Source organism: Trichomycterus rosablanca, chromosome 1, assembly GCF_030014385.1.
Source record: "Trichomycterus rosablanca isolate fTriRos1 chromosome 1, fTriRos1.hap1, whole genome shotgun sequence".
NCBI classification, from domain to species: domain Eukaryota; kingdom Metazoa; phylum Chordata; class Actinopteri; order Siluriformes; family Trichomycteridae; genus Trichomycterus; species Trichomycterus rosablanca.
Genome location: NC_085988.1, coordinates 49,737,554 through 49,754,977, shown reverse-complemented (window position 1 = coordinate 49,754,977; position 17,424 = coordinate 49,737,554). Strand labels below are relative to the sequence as shown.

The following is a 17,424-nucleotide window of genomic DNA, read 5'->3' as shown; positions in this document are numbered from 1 at the left end:
TATGGACAACCCTTCAGCCAAAATTCAGTTTTGTGTAATGGCTTGTACTATCTATTGTCTGTTGCTGTTTATACTCAGAACTTCTTTAATATCCACTTTCCATTTTTAATAAGCATGAGAAATACTGAAGGCAAACACAAGCTGTCTGCATCTAATTCATGGATAGACAGTCATCTTAATGTTTCATTTGAGATCTTTAACATGCTTATGTTTGGATGGATGTCAAAATACATTCTACTTATAACTAAGAAAGTGTTTTTACATTTTCAGCATTTAGCAGACACTTTTATCCAAAGCGACTTACAGTACTGGGACAGTATACAGTCTAAGCAATTGAGGGTTAAGGGCCTTGCTCAAGGGCCAACAATGGCAACCTGGCAGTGGTGAGGCTTGAACCAGTGACCTTTTGAGTACTAGTCCAGTACCTTAACCACTACAACCTCCCAACCTACAACAGCCGCTGCTATGTTGTTTATGCCTGATGGATCTGAATTGATTTGTGGATTTGTGTAAAATCTACTTCTAACCACATATTGTAGTATTATTAAAAAACACAAAATGACAGGTTTTACACACCATGAAACAATATGAATCAATCTCAGGTAGAAATAATTTTCAGTTATGTAATTATAAGTGTCAGGATATAAATTATATATAAATGATTGAATTAGATAATTGTTACATTCACACACATTGTCATAGAAAACACACACCTCAAAATGTATTCACTTTATCTGAAATCCCCAACATCATTGCTGGAGTAGCTGTTTAAAATAATAGTGGATTTAATGACATAATATAAGTTATAGGCTGTCAATGAAATGTCTTTCACTGCTCCACAAATACTAATGTCAGAAGCAGTGAAGCTGGTGGCACTGTCACTGCTTTCTGAATAGTTAGCAGTTCTGTGTTATCATACCAATCTTGCCTGCAGTGTCATGCACAAATGCATTTTGCACAGTTGCCAGTTTAGAGTCAGCCTTAGGTTAGATCCATGTCTTTATATTCTGATTCATTTTTAGTGTTTTTTTTTTTATTTTATTTTATTTTTGCTGATGGCAGCGCCACTGCTTTTTTAATACAACCTCAAATCAGAAAAATAAAATAATAAAAAACACAGAGTTTCTTACATTTACTTTGACTTTTATTTGATTGCAGACAGTTTGAACCTGAGATATTTCATGTTTTGTCTGCTCAACTTCATTTCATTTAAATAAACCTTATTCCTGCATTTCAGGCCTGCAACACATTCCAAAAAAGGTTGAGACGGGGACAATTTAGGGCTAGTAATGAGGTAAAAAAACTAAATAATGATGTGATTCCAAACAGGTGATGTCAACAGGTGATTGTAATGATGGTTTGGTACAAAAGCAGCATCCAGGAAAGGCTGAGTCTTTGATGAGCAAAGATGATCAGAGGATCTCCAGCGTGTCAACAAATGTGTGAGAAAATGATTGAAATGATTTCTCCCTTTACAGTGCATAATATCATTAAACGATTTAGGTATTCGGGAGGAATTTCAGTTAGTTAAGGCCAAGGGCGCAAACTTAAGCTGAACGCCCGTGATCGTTGATCCCTCAGACGGCACTGCATCAAGAACCGCCACTCAACGATAGCTGATATAACCACATGGGCAAGGGATTACTTTGGCAAACCTTTGTCAAGCACTACAATACAGAGTTACATGCACAAATGCCACTTAAAACTTTACTGTACTATGTTAACCATGTCCAGAAGCGGCGTCGACTTCTCTGGGCTCTGAGGCATCTAGGATGGACCATCACACAGTGGAAACGTGTATTGTGGTCAGATGAATCAGCATTCCAGGTCTTTTTGAAAAAAATGGATGCTGTGTGCTCCGGACCAAAGACGAAAATGACCATCCACACTGTTATCAGCAACAAGTCCAAGAGCCAGGATCTGTCATGGTATGGGGTTGTGTCAGTGCCCTTGGCAAAGGTCATTTACACTTCTGTGATGGCAGCATTAATGCAGAAAAATACACTGAGATCTTCAAGACGTCATCTTTTCAAGGGACGTCCATGCATTTTTCAACAAGACAATGCAAAACTACATGCTGCACACTGTGAACTACTAGACTGGCCTGCCTGCAGTCCTGACCTGTCCCCAATAGAGAATGTGTGGAGAATTTTGAAAGGAAAATTGTGACAATGACGACACCGTACTGTTGCACATCTTAAGACGTGTTTGCAGGAAGAATGGGACAAAATAAAAGCTGAAACACTAAATCACTTGGTATCTTCGGTGCCAAAACGTCTTTTAAGTGTGGTAAAAAGGAACGGCAACGTTACAAAGTGGTAAATGCTTTACTGTCCCAACTTGTTTGAAATGTGTTGCAGGCCTGAAATGCAGGAATGGATGTTTATTAATAAATGAAATGTAAGCAGATAAAACATGAAATATTTCAGGTTCATCCTGTCTGCAATCAAATAAAAGTCAAAGTAAACGTAAGAAACTCTGTGTTTTTTATTATTTGCATTTTCCATGCAGTCCCAACTTTTTCTGATTTGGGGTTGTAGTTGGTGGTTCTGCATTAACCCTCACCCACCAACAAATTGAGAGAAATAATTGAAACAAAGTATAAAGACATGGATCTAACCAAAGACTGACTGAATGCTGGCAACTGTACAAACGCATTGTGCAGGACTCAGCAGGGAGGATTGAGATGATACCATAAAAAGTGGCTCAGATGCTGGATATTAAAGTTAATATAGTGTGGGGAGTAGGGGAATAGCTTGTAATCTTGTGGGAGTTAGAAGGTGTGGGGTTTAAAAGAGTGAAGTGTGCATTGAAAAATATATAAGTACTGATTTTTTTCCTTTTTTCCTTTATCTTTAGGATTGAAGACCTTTGGGTTCTGCTCCTTAATGCCTGAAAGCTTCATTTGAGGCAGGAACAGATGGACGGAATCAACTTTACATTTTTTAATGTCTCTGAGGGCAATGAGACGGAGCCGGAAGTGGAGACGAGCCCATATAAGACAGTGGAGGTGGTGTTTATCGTGCTGGTGGCAGGCTCTCTTAGTCTGGTCACTGTTGTTGGAAATATCCTGGTAATGCTCTCCATTAAGGTCAACAGAAGCCTGCAAACTGTCAATAACTACTTTCTGTTCAGTCTGGCATGTGCAGACTTCATCATAGGCCTCTGTTCTATGAACCTTTATACAGTTTATATTGTAATAGGTGCCTGGCCACTTGGTCCAGTAGTGTGTGACCTGTGGTTGGCTTTGGACTATGTGGTCAGTAATGCCTCTGTCATGAACTTGCTAATTATAAGCTTTGATCGGTATTTCTGCGTCACTAAACCACTCAGCTACCCAGTCAAAAGGACCACTAAGATGGCAGGAATGATGATCGCTGCTGCCTGGGTTCTGTCTTTTATCCTGTGGGCACCTGCTATCCTTTTTTGGCAGTTCATTGTCGGTGGCCGCACTGTGCCTGAGAGGGAGTGTTATATCCAGTTCTTCTCTAACGCAGCTGTCACCTTCGGCACAGCCATTGCCGCCTTTTATCTGCCTGTCATCATCATGATGGTGCTGTATTGGCAGATCTCCAGAGCCAGCAAGAGTCGTGTCAAGAAGGACAACCGCAAGCCTTCAGGCACCATCGTCACAACTGCATCACCCAACCAGACCCACCCCAGTACAAGCAACAAGCCTGAAAACAACAATGTGATGGTTAAAGACCCTGACAGGGGTCAGACCCAGACCTCAGATGATCTGACCAACCAGGATGACAGTAAGCTGCAGAATGGCAAAGCACCATCCAAAGCCAGCAGGGAAAAAGAAGGCAAGGAAAGTGCCAAGGACAACTGTGTCTCTGTTGAGGATAAAGAAAGTTCCAATGACTCCACTTCTGGCAGTGGGACAGCAACCAATCAGAAGCCTGACAACAATGACACTCAGGTGCCTACACGGCACCAAACCAAGACCAGTCCCTCCAAACTCACCTGCATTAAAATTGTCACCAAGTCCCCAAAGGGAGACTGCTATGCCCCCACCAACACCATGGTTGAAATTGTACCAGCTGCAGAGAAACAGAACAATGTGGCCCGCAAGATTGTAAAGATGACAAAGCAGCCTCCCAAGAAAAAGAAAGCAGCTCCTTCAAGGGAGAAGAAGGTGACCCGCACCATTATGGCCATCTTGGTGGCATTCGTAGCCACATGGACACCCTACAACGTGATGGTTCTAATCAATACGTTTTGCTCCAGCTGCATCCCCAACACTATGTGGACCATCGGCTATTGGCTCTGCTACATCAACAGCACCATCAACCCTGCATGCTATGCTCTTTGCAATGCCACTTTCAAAAAGACATTTAAACAGCTTCTGCTCTGTCAATATAAAAATATTCGGTCTACCAGATGAGCTTCGATCAAAATTTGCACGTGTGCATGTATGACTGTGTGTGTATGTATGAAACGTGTCTATAAATTCCACAGAATGATGGTGTGAATGTCGCATCTGGGTGTTTTGTGTGTGTGTGTGTGTGTGTGTGTGTTGGGGATTTATGTCACGAATACTCTGTTGTAGCACTTTACGCACAATAATTTGCTAATAAGACAGGTGAACAGTTTTGTAGGCTTTGCATTCAGGCCAGAAAAAGATCAGATAAAATACAAATATATATAAAATATGGAAAATACATGTTAATTAAATTATATTGAATTAAAACAGATACCAATTGATACATTTAATAATATAAAGAGTGAATAAAAGCAAGTGCAAATGCATAAGGCTGCGTAAGGCTGCATAATACAGGTAACGTCCTACCATATGGCATAGATATAAATGCTGATTACAAATTAATATGGGAGGAGAATAACATCAAGTTATAAAGGTGGGTTTACTATTGGAGTCTTGGGGGCAGTCAGTGCATGTGTGGCATACACCAAGAGTGCAGGACAGGATTGAATACCTGACCCCTATAGTTACTCCAGTGCAGGGGTGCCCAATACGCCGATCGCGATCTACCAGTCGATCGCACAGTGCACTCTGATAGATCTCGCCTCATTCAAACAGGTCAATGTGATTGAGGTTGCGGTTTGGTACCATACATACACCTCAGCCCGCTTAAAGCACCGCAAATCCGGAACGTTTTCATTCATCAGTAGCCAGTTTGCACCATTTTTGCATTTTTCCTATTGTAACCTACACTGTTTGGGAAGATGAGTGCACAACCATGTACAGAGAAAGCATAAACATTTCTATTCAGGCAAGACCACTGGAAAAACGGTTGTTTCGTTTATGCATGAAAGAAGCTGAAGGAGAAATTTTAACCCTACAATTTGATTTGACCATTTAGGAACTTGCTGGCTGAGGAAAAATATCCAAACATATAAAAATTTGCCACATATTTGACAGCATTTTTGGATCAATCTACTTGTGTGAATCAGCCTTTTTCCACATGACAATAATTAAGTCTAAATATCAGTCCTTCCTTACTGATAAAGGCTTGGAAGCCTGCTTGAGAACTGGCATCAGCAGCTATTGTCCAGACTACATAAACCTGGCTGACACCATTCAGAGCAAATCATCACAATAAGGTTAATGTGATTTTTCAGTCAATCTTTTTTGAAAAATGATGAGGCCAACCTTTTTAAAAAGTAGATCATGATGACCTGTACACTGAAATAGTAGATCTCAAGCCACGGAAGTGTGGGCACCCCTGCTCCAGTAGCTCTGTTATTTTGAAGGGGAAAACAAACCCTTAAATCAAAGAGTTGCAAATTAATAAAAGGTTTTACTGACTGAACCCCAGAGTAATAAAACCCATGAAAAATGTCCATCCATAGTGGGGATATTCTCCTTCTGGATGGCGATGCCACCATCCACATGGTGCAAAGGGTTACTAAATAGTATAGTGTGATAGGAGCTCATAGGAGCGTTCTCCACCACCATCAGCAAAACATCTATTAAGGGAGTGGAGTATCTTTTAGTGGAATGCCGTTTTTATTCCTTGAGTGCAATTCCACAAATTACCTGTATGCCTGACTGTTCTGGTGGCCCAACAACTTTAATTTTTTAAATTTTATATTTCTTTAATTTCAGTTTTCTTTCATTTGTCACTGGTCTGTATGTAACAAAATACATGAAACTAGGTATAGCGAAAGATTTATATAGATTTTTAGAAATAGCCGTGTATCAGTGGTAAATTTCTCAGCATTAAATAGATCAGAGATGTTTAGCATTGGAGCAGAAAATCCTTCTTTTATCAGTAGTACGCATAAAGTACAGTAGCTGATAGAGATTTTAACTGAAGGGGCAGCATAGGTTTTTAAATCTGCTCTCTTTAAATCTCCACTGATTAAAGGGACAATAGGGCTTACTGAAAAACCAAACCTAGTGTTTGGACTTCAGTATAAAATATCTGTACACAGTTGTATATATATGCATGTATAGAGTATGCCTTTTTGTTAGAAGTGGTTGTTTGACAAACATATAAAAAGTGAATGTGTTCTGAAGCATTCATGTGTGTGTAACCCTGCATTCATACTGGCAGCAATGTTACATGAAACAAGAAGTCACAGAAGGCTTACTATTACTATTAAATGCAATTAATACAGGGTAATTACTCACTCACTTTCTAAGTCGCTTATCCTAATCAGAGTCATGGGGGGGTGCTGGAGCTGATCCCAGCTCTCAATTGTCACCCTGGACAGGGCACCAGTCCATTGCAGGGCAGACATACAAACATATTCACACCTTAACATGCACACACATATAAGGGCACTGTTAGTATCTCCAATTTACCTGACTGCATGTTTTTGGACTGTGGGAGGAAACCAGAGCTCCCGGAGGAAGCCCACACAGACACAGGGAGAACATGCAAACTCCACACAGAAAGGACCCAGACCGTTCCACCTTGGAATCGAACCTAAAACCTTTTCGCTAAGGTGAATTGCTGTAATCTCACTCACTCACTTTCTTAACCGCTTATCCTAATCAGAGTCGTGGGGGGGGGGAGCTGATCCCAGCTCTCAGTGGGCACAAGGCACACAGAAAGACCCTGGACAGGGCGCCAGTCCATTGCAGGGCAGACATACATACACACACACATACACACACACGCACACACACACACGCACTTACCCACTCACCTATAGGGCAATTCAGTGTCTCCAATTAACCTGACTGCATGGCTTTGGACTCTGGGAGTAAACCGGAGCCCATGGAGGAAACCCACACAGACATGGGGAGAACATGCAAACTCCACACAGAAAGGACCCAGACCAGACAAGTGAGACAAATAGCTGTAATCTCACTCACTCACTTTCTAAAACACTTATCCAATTAGGGTCGTTTGGGGGGGGGGGGGGGGGGGGTGCTGGAGCCTATCCCAGCTTTTCAATGGGCTCAAGGCACACAGTAACACCCTGGACGGGGCGCCAGTCCATTGCAGGGCAGACACACATACACACCCATTCTCCTATAGGGCAATTCAGTGTCTCCAATTAACCTGACTGCATGTTTTTGAACTGTGGGAGGAAACAAGAGGTCCCAGACCCACATATGCAAGAGGGTGCATATATAGATTGTCATCTTTTTATAGTGCCATGAATGTTTGTTTTATTAATTTGAAGCAATATGTCAATTCTGCCTGGCAAGCCAATGATGTAAAAAGTTAACTGAATCTTAGAAAAAAAAGTAAATGGTCACTACATGTTGCCAGTATGAACATAGGGTTACAGGAGAGTGTGAGATTTAAAGTACTAATTAATTAACATTAACGGTTTACAGTGTACATGCGTGATTTGTAAAAAAAAATGACTGACCACTTGCCACTGTGTGTTTTTCTGTGTGTGTGTGTGTGTGTGTGCACTGGTATTCATCACATTGAGGGGACATGAATCTGTTTACACAGTCACGTCGTGGGGACCTCTTGCAGTGTGGGGACCTAAAGTCTAGTCCCCATAAAGGAAACCTATTTTAAATGGATACAGGAGGCCTACTAATGGTGCCTGTGTGGTTTTTAGCATTGGCTCAAAACGCATGTTTTTCGGTGAATGTGTGAGTGTGTGGGTTGTGCTCAGTTGCGCCCCCTTTTTTTTATAGCCGGAATCACACACACACACGGATTCCAAATAAGGTTGGGAACCACCCACTTCCTGGTCCCCATTAGGAACGATTTCAGACATTTTCAGTGTTAAAGATGGATATTCACACAGTGGACAAAAAAAGAAGATTATATGCAGGAGAAACCAGCTAAGAAGCTAAGAACTTATATAGAGGACCAAAAATGAAACACAAGGTAAGCATATTTGCATGTCAAACCAGTATAACAATTGTTCAACCGTCAAATTATGTTAATTAGTTCTGTTAGTGAATAGTTATTTGTTCTTTAATACCAGTTCTTCTCCTTCTCCAGCCATAACATTAAAACCTGACCTGTCCTGCTATTAAAGAACATGTAAATGTATTAAAGAACAGCATGAAAGGGGGTAACAAAGCATGTAGAGAAACAGATAAACTACAGTCAGTAATTGTAGAACTACAAAGTGCTTCTATATGGTAAGTGGAGCTGATAAAATGGACAGTGAGTGTAGAAACAAGGAGGTGGTTTTAATATTATGGCTGATCGGTGTAAATGAGTGCAAATAAAGCTTCTTGTTTATAATTGGGCTGTGACAGTGCAGTGGTTAAATAACAATGACTGCGTGTTTTTAGATATATTTAGATATTTATATTAATTTTCCATTAAATAAATTTAAAAATGACAACAAATTTTTGGTAACTTAAAAAGACAGAAAACTGTTAGTTTGAAATGTCTGTGTGCGGCTGCAGTCTCCATTGGGGCCTTTAATTTGAAACAGGTGTAGCATTACTTCACTAATGAACCTGGTTTTCAGTCTCTGTTCTGTGGGTAGAAGTAGAACTCGGAGCTTTAACTGTAAGGCAAGTTTGTTACAAAATGAAATTAAATGCTTAAATGTTTGGGCAGGAAAAGTGAAAGCAGGCATTCTTACGCGTATTACTGCCAGGCAGAGAAAAAAACTTCAGTATGTCGTTTTAACAAGGACATTATAAATGATTTCGTTACAACATGTGTTCTACAGCGAGTGTTAGTAGTTTATGTTTATTTGTACAAAACTAATATGTGTGTATTGTGTTGGTTTCTAGCGCGTTTCAGTGTGTTTAGGTGTAGTTTACAGAACAGGTTGTTTGGTGCGCGTCTGCAGACGCGTCTCTAAGTCCAGTGTGATGCGCTAATAAGTAAAGATAAGTTTTATACCCACAAACCTAATAAACAACATGAACATGATCGAATGGACTTTAAGATAACATTTAACCTTTTTGGCCAGACTCTGAACAAGAGTGTATCTGCAGATGCACACCATATACAAACAGATTTGTACTGTACTGTATAATTAATGCAAAACCCTAATAAATAACACATATAAATAATATATTATTATAATTTTAGTTTTTGTCCCTTTTTCTTGCATTGTTGCTTAATTGCACCTCATATTTAAAAAAACTTTTTATATGCATATTATATGCATAAGGCATATAATAATAACTTTAAAGACCTAGACTTAATCCAGTACAATAATTGTTTTGTTTTTTTCTGCAGTTTGAAATGAATGTGAAGACTGCTCATGGAGAACACGAGTATGTTGCACAATACATGGTGTACAGACTGGCTCATATTGCAGGATAAGAATAAAAATTAAAATGCTTAAAGAACCAAAATACCAAATGCATTAAGTCTAATTATCTATGAAAATATGTTTACAGGTGGCTACAAAAGCACCCAGTGATATAAATGTAGAAGATATCAGCAAGTCCTGCCATTTAAAAGTTCATATGCAGAAGCACAACGGAAAAAACTGACCAACAGGTACATTGACCAGTCAGGCATTCTGTTAAAAGTTGTCATAAAGTGTTTAATTTGTGTGATTACTTAAGGGAGCCCAATAAAAATAAATATTTAAAATTTGTACAGACGCCCAGCATTGCAGCTAGAGCCGTGGTGGAGGACGACTCCCAATCCTCTGTCCTGTCCAAGATTCTAAGATCCAAGATGAATGATGCTTCTGTTTTAAACAGCACTCCTCTACAGGTACATGCACATCCACATCATCACTTTAAGTTAAAACTACAGGCTCTCTTTTGTCATATATTTTAGTATTTTGGGGTTTTAATTAATTAAAAGAATGTAATAAGTTAATTGTGATGATAATCTAGTAAGAATAATTGTTTATTGTGATGTATCTACAAGGTAGGTTCTAGGGGAACATATAGGGCAGATTTTAACTTTCACAGGGATTTTTGTCTTGTATAATTATCACTTTATTCTGAACACTTACGGCGTCCCCACAACACACCTTCAGTTAGTTTCTGAGTACAAACTGTGTGTAGAAACTGACTTGGTCCCCACAATGACTGTAACATTGTGTGTGTGAAAGGTCCCCGCAAAGCCTGTTTTATTTAATATGTGTGAACACAGACTGCTTGACTGGGCAAAAGATAATTTTTTTATTATTATAAAATTATTTTCTAAAGTCTGGTGCATGTTTTTTGATATAGTTATTTTAAATTGTGTTTACAGACACCCAGCATTGCAGCTAGAGCCGTGGTGGAGGACGACTCCCAATCCTCTATCCTGTCCAAGACTCAGATGGATGATGCTTCTGTTTCAAACAGCACTCCTCAACAGGTACATGCATGTCCACTACTTGACTTTTAGTTTTACAGCCTCTCTTTTGTCATATATTTTAGTATTTTGGGTTTTTAGTCAGTAAAAAGAATGTAATAAGTTAATTGTGATGTAAATCTAGCAAGAATAATTGTTTATTTTGATGTATCTACAAGGTAAGTTCTAGTGGAACATTTAGGGCAGATTTTAACTTTCACAGGGATTTTTGTCTTGTATAATTATCACTTTATTCTGAACACTTACGACGTCCCCACAACACACCTTCAGTTAGTGTATGAGTAGAAACTGTGTGTAGAAACTGAACTAAACTGGTCCCCACAATGACTGTAACATTGTGTGTGTGAAAGGTCCCCACAAGGAATGGTAACATTGTGTGTGTGAAAGGTCCTTTCACACACACACACACACAATGTTACAGTCATTGTGGGGACCTGTTACATACACGCACAATGTTATAGTTACTTGTGGGGACCTTTCACACACACAATGTAATAGTCACTTGTGGGGACCTTTCACACACACAATGTTATAGTCATTGTGGGGACCAGTTTAGTTCAGTTTCTACACACAGTTTCTACTCATACACTAACTGAAGGTGTGTTGTGGGGACGCCGTAAGTGTTCAGAATAAAATGATAATTATCCAAGAAAAAAATCACTGTGAAAGTTAAAATCTGCCCTATATGTTCCCCTTGAACTTACCTTGTAGATACATCACAATAAACAATTATTCTTGCTAGATTATCATCACAATTAACTTATTACATTCTTTTAATTAACTAAAAACCCAAAATACAAAAACATGACAAAAAAGTACTTGTGTATTTGAGATCATCAAACATACAGTGGGGCCAAAAAGTATTTAGTCAGCCACTGATTGTGCAGGTTCTCCTACTTAGAAAGATGAGAGAGGTTTGTACTTTTCATCATAGGTACACTTCAACTATGAGAGACAAAATTAGAAAAAAAAATCCAGGAAATCACATTGTAGGATTTTTAAAGAATTTATTCGTAAATTATGGTGGAAAATAAGTATTTGGTCAATAACAAACAAGCAAGATTTCTGGCTCTCACAGACCTGTAACTTCTTCTTTAAGAAGCTCTTCTGTCCTCCACTCGTTACCTGTATTACCGGTTTGACCTCGTTATCTGTATAAAAGACACCTGTCCACAGCCTCAAACAGTCAGACTCCAAACTCAACCATGGCCAAGACCAAAGAGCTGTCGAAGGACACCAGGAAGAAAATTGTAGACCTGCACCAGGCTGGGAAGAGTGAATCTACAATAGGCAAGCAGGTTGGTGTGAATAAATCAACTGTGGGAGCAACTGTAAGAAAATGGAAGACATACAAGACCATTGATAATCTCCCTCGATCCCGTGGGGTCAAAATGATCATGAGAACGGTGAGCAAAAATCCCAGAACTACACGGAGGGACCTGATGAATGACCTGCAGAGAGCTGGGACCAAAGTAACAAAGGCTACCATCAGTAACACACTACGCCGAGAGGGACTCAAATCCTGCAGTGCCAGGCGTGCCCCCCTGCTTAAGCCAGTACATGTCCAGGCCCGTCTGAAGTTTGCCAGAGAGCATATGGATGATCCAGAAGAGGATTGGGAGAATATCATGTGGTCAGATGAAACCAAAATGGAACTTTTTGGTAAAAACTCAACTCGTCGTGTTTGGAGGAAGAAGAATGCTGAGTTGCATCCCAAGAACACCATACCTACTGTGAAGCATGGGGGTGGAAACATCGTGCTTTGGGGCTGTTTTTCTGCAAAGGGGACAGGACGACTGATCCGTGTTAAGGGAAGAATGAACGGGGCCATGTATCGTGAGATTTTAAGCCAAAACCTCCTTCCATCAGTGAGAGCATTGAAGATGGAACATGGCTGGGTCTTCCAGCATGACAATGATCCCAAACACACCGCTCGGGCAACGAAGGAGTGGCTCCGTAAAAAGCATTTCAAGGTCCTGGAGTGGCCTAGCCAGTCTCCAGACCTCAACCCCATAGAAAATGTGTGGAGTCCGTGTTGCCCAGCGACAGCCCCAAAACATCACTGCTCTAGAGGAGATCTGCATGGAGGAATGGGCCAAAATACCAGCTACAGTGTGTGCAAACCTGGTAAAGACTTACAGGAAACGTTTGACCTCTGTCATTGCCAACAAAGGTTATGTTACAAAGTATTGAGTTGAACTTTTGTTATTGACCAAATACTTATTTTCCACCATAATTTACAAATAAATTCTTAAAAAATCCTACAATGTGATTTCCTGGATTTTTTTTTTCATTTTGTCTCTCATAGTTGAAGTGTAGCTATGATGAAAATTACAGACCTCTCTCATTTGTCTAAGTAGGAGAACCTGCGCAATCAGTGGCTGACTAAATACTTTTTGGCCCCACTGTATATGTAAATTTACTGATAAATTAAGTTTTAAATTTAGGATTAAGTATTAAAGTTTTTCTTATTATGATTTCTTGTTTTGTAAATGAAAGACACAAATCTTGACAATTCCAGTGAGCTATTTGATTCTTCATCAGAAAGTGCAGATGATTACATACCTGATACGACTTGTGATAGTGACATTGACACTAGCCTTAAACCAAACCAAAAAACAAAGCACAATACACTGGATGTCTCTGGCTCAGAGAGTTCCACTGTCTGTGACTCCACAACATCAGACAAAATGACCTTTGACGGGCACAGCTTTACACCTGAAGCCACTGGAGCAGAAGAAGAACTTGGTTCAAGTAAGAACATAAATGATCTAATAGTTGTTAGCGCAAGTCAAAAAAGAGGTGGACGAAGAGTGTACAACAAAAAACATTACTGCTTGTATTGCTCTAAGCCGTATGCCAAGATGGCAAGGCACCTCGAACATGTGCATGAAAATGAACCCGATGTGGCCAAAGCTCTTAAGCTTTCCAAAGGGTTTCAGGGAGAGGAAGAAACAGCTAGATTATATTCACAACAGAGGACACTACGCTCACGATGCTGCAGTTATGGAGTCAGGACAGGGGAAACTTGATGTTGGGCAGCACTTGTTAAACAAAAGGGGAAATTAGACAAGAATCAACAGTATGTGAGAGAGCAGATGCGAGAAATGGGAAGGCTGGTTCACAATGCCAGAAAAGTCACCACCTTAAAGAAAATGGAAGATCTTATGAATCCAAAAAATTACATGGAGACAGTCAAAACTGTCAAGTTGACATGTGGGTATGACAGTGAAACAAACAAGTTTTTGACCCCATCATTAGCAAACAAACTTGGAAATATCCTGATTAAAGTAAGCAAACTTTTAAAAGCTCAAGGTTTCATCTCAAACAACCAACATCTTGTGAAGAATGCCAGTGAGTTGTAAGACATCCATCGGGAAAAGTAGAATGAGCTAATATCAGCCACGGCATTGAGGAACATAAGGTAAGCAAAGTGGAACGTACCGACTCTCATGCCTTTTACTGAAGACATCCAAAAAATGCATGCATATCTCAGTCAAGTACAAGATGAGTGGTACATTTCACTCTCGGAAAGTCCCTCTGCAAAAGCCTGGATGGAGCTGAATAAGGTGTGCCTGGCTCAGGTTATTCTCTTCTCAGGGAAGGAGAAGTTGCCAGCATGCTCTTATCTGCATTTTTATCAAGAGACACTTCTGATCACCATGAGGATGTGGACTGGGCACTGTCTGAAGAGGAAAAAAAGCTCTGCAGACACTTCTCAAGGATTGTCGTCGGGGGGAAACGTGGTCGCCCAGTTCCAATTCTTCTGACTCCAAAAATGTTTTGTGCATTAGAGATCCTTGTTAATAGACAATGGTTATATGTTTGCAAGACCAGAAGCTATGACACATTTCAGAGGATCAGACCGTCTCTGTGGCTTTGCAAAGGTGTGTGGTGCAAAGAGTCCCACTGACATCTACCAAACTGAGAAAGCATGCTGCAACCCTTTCAACTGTGCTAAACATGATAGACACAGAAATGGACCAGCTTGCCAATTTTCTTGGACATGACATAAGAATCCATCGTGAGTTCTATCGACTGCCTGAGAAGACCCTACAGCTCGCCAAGATCAGCAAAGTTTTTCAATGCCGTGGCTGATATCAGCTCATTCTACTTTTCCCGATGGATGTCTTGAAACTCACTGGCATTCTTCACAAGATGTTGGTTGTTTGAGATGAAACCTTGAGCTTTTAAAAGTTTGCTTACTTTAACCAGGATATTTCCAAGTTTGTTTGCTAATGATAGGGTCAAAAACTTGTTTGTTTCACTGTCATACCCACATGTCAACTTGACAGCTTTGACTCTCTCCATGTAATTTTTTGGATTCATAAGGTCTTCCATTTTTTTTAAGGTGGTGACTTTTCTGGCATTGTGAACCAGCCTTCCCATTTCTCGCATCTGCTCTCACACATACTGTTAAAAGTATGTGAAGTCATTTCCCAATGTTTCTTTACATGGTTGTGTAAAGGGCACAAGTTTCCCCTGTCCTGACTCCATAACTGCAGCATTGTGAGTGTAGTTTCCTCTGTTGAGAATATAATCTAGCTGTTTCTTCCTCTCCCTGAAACCCTTTGGAAAGCTGTGCCTGTCAGAGGTCATTTTGTCTGATGATGTCGAGTCACAGACAGTGGAACTCACTGAGCCAGAGACATCCAGTGTATATCAAAAGATCAGCAAAGTTCTAATGGCTCTTGAGCAAGGAAGATTAGCTGAGTTTCATGGCAAGAACTTGGATAAAATTGGGCTAGATCCTGATGGTATATTATTTTATTTTACTTTTTGTATTTGGTTTTTGCTTTCTTGCTTTTGTTGAAGTCCCAGTGAATAAAGGGTTTAAGTACTGTTTGATTACTTAGCTAACTAATGCCTGTGTGTATTCTACAGACTGTAAGTGAGGGGGATAAATTGTCGTCATTATAGTGTGTTTTTATAGAATGTAAATATTATTAGGGGGCATATGGACTTGGGACTGGGACTTATGTGTGGGAAGCCACAGTGTTGTTAAAAATATAACTCATGGTGTAACCTAATCAAACAGTGTAACACAGTGTCAGTCTTACTTACAAGAAACAGACCCACTTTGAAACATTAAACACTAAAGCCAGTAGCCTGCTCAGGTAGGACAATTGCAGACAAATTAAAGCAGGAAAAATGGTCAGGGTCAGAGCATCTCCAAAACAGCAGGTTTGGGGTGTAACAGTATGCAGTGGTTAGTACTTGAGTCTGGTCCATGGTAGACCATGGAGTGTTCATGGTAGAATCAAGTAATTTCGAGGGTTTACTTTCTTACTGTACTCTTGTAAAAAGGTGGTGGGATGTATTAAGCCGCAGTCAAAGTCAGTTCTCGAAGGTGATGTTTTGGCAGCAGGAAAAATGGGCAACAGTAAGGAACTGTGTGACTTTGACAAGGACCAAATTGTGATGTCTGTGATGCATCTCCAAAACAGCAGGTCTTGTGGGTTGTTCCCAGTAAACAGTGGTTAGTACCTACCAAAAATGGTCCACAGTAGGCTTGGTGTCAGGGTCATGTGCACCCAAGGCTCATTGGTCTTGTGTAGTTTATGTTTCGATGGGTCAGAGCTATACAGGTGTCACTAGTGGGACTTACATAATATTAGGCGGGTTTTAATTTTATGGCTGATCTGTGTATTTATAGCTATTATGAGAATTTGATCCTAATAATCTTTGTCTATGGCAGAATGGACAAACAGTGCAAAGGTAAAACTGCCCATAAGAAGAAAACACCTTGGCTGCAGACAGAGGTGCAGGCGGTGGAATGGCACACGAATCGCTTCATCACATCTTGTATCGTACCAGCACAGCGAGACTGTGAGAAGTGTTTAAGGGCTGAACCAGAAGCTCCTAAGAACCGTGACTGGCAAAATCTGAAATTCTATGTTTATAATCGTATTACGGCCTACAAAAGAAAATTGCAATACAGATAGTTTAAAGATCATTGAGTCTCTGGTATGGCAGTTTTTGTTTACATTCACATGTTCTGATATTGCAGTTTTTGTTTGCATTCACATGTCTCAGCAAGACACACACATGCATACGTCATAAAGGTCTACTGAACAGAAATAGAATTATTTGCTATTTTTTAAAAAGCATTTGAACATTTTGCAATATATTGATTTTCTTTGAACTGTCAATAATACACTATATTGCCAAAAGTATTCGCTCGCCTGCCTTCACACGCATATGAACTTGAGTTCATCCTGAAAAACTTACCATATACAGTGGGGGAAATAAGTATTTGATCCCCTGCTGATTTTGTAAGTTTACCCCCTTACAAAGACTTGAACAGTCTATAATTTTTATGGAAGGTTTATTTTAACAGAGAGAGACAGAATATCAAAAAAAAAAACAAAAAAAAACATTAAATAAAAGTTATAAATTAATTTGTATTTAATTAAGGGAAATAAGTATTTGATCCCCTACCAACCAGCAAGAATTCTGACCCCCACAGACCGGTTATGTGCCCATGAGGCGCACAAATTAGTCCTGTCCCTATATAAAAGACTCCTGTCACAGAATCAGTTTCTTCTGTTCAAATCTCTCGACCCCCATGGGCAAGACCAAAGAGCTATCAAAGGACGTCAGGGACAAGATTGTAGACCTGCACAAGGCTGGAATGGGCTACAAGACCATCAGCAAGAAGCTTGGTGAGAAAGAGACCACTGTTGGTGCGATCATTCGAAAATGGAAGAAATACAAGATCACAGTCAATCGCCCTCGCTCTGGA

At 40.0% G+C, this 17,424-nt stretch overlaps 1 protein-coding gene and 1 long non-coding RNA gene across 4 annotated transcripts in view; both read left to right on the top strand.

Annotated features, from left to right (window-relative positions):
- Window positions 1-4,627, top strand: part of chrm2a (cholinergic receptor, muscarinic 2a) — a 212,194-nt gene extending 207,567 nt beyond the window's left edge. Inside the window, exon 4 of the mRNA XM_063003973.1 lies at window positions 2,860-4,627. Coding sequence (XP_062860043.1) covers window positions 2,921-4,390 — 1,470 coding nt within the window. The 5' untranslated portion in view covers window positions 2,860-2,920 and the 3' untranslated portion in view covers window positions 4,391-4,627. The remainder of the gene's footprint in view (window positions 1-2,859) is intronic.
- A 3,627-nt stretch (window positions 4,628-8,254) lies between these two features.
- LOC134312221 (uncharacterized) lies at window positions 8,255-16,635 on the top strand. 3 transcript variants are annotated; one of them, XR_010011520.1, is made up of 6 exons: window positions 8,255-8,273; window positions 9,597-9,634; window positions 9,761-9,863; window positions 9,969-10,085; window positions 10,575-10,682; window positions 16,378-16,635. It is a non-coding gene; the product is annotated as an uncharacterized LOC134312221 (long non-coding RNA). The 3 variants fall into 3 exon arrangements; XR_010011517.1 differs by lacking the exon at window positions 8,255-8,273 and adding an exon at window positions 8,842-8,912; XR_010011518.1 differs by lacking the exon at window positions 8,255-8,273 and adding an exon at window positions 8,965-9,083.
- The last annotated feature ends 789 nt before the right edge of the window (window positions 16,636-17,424 follow it).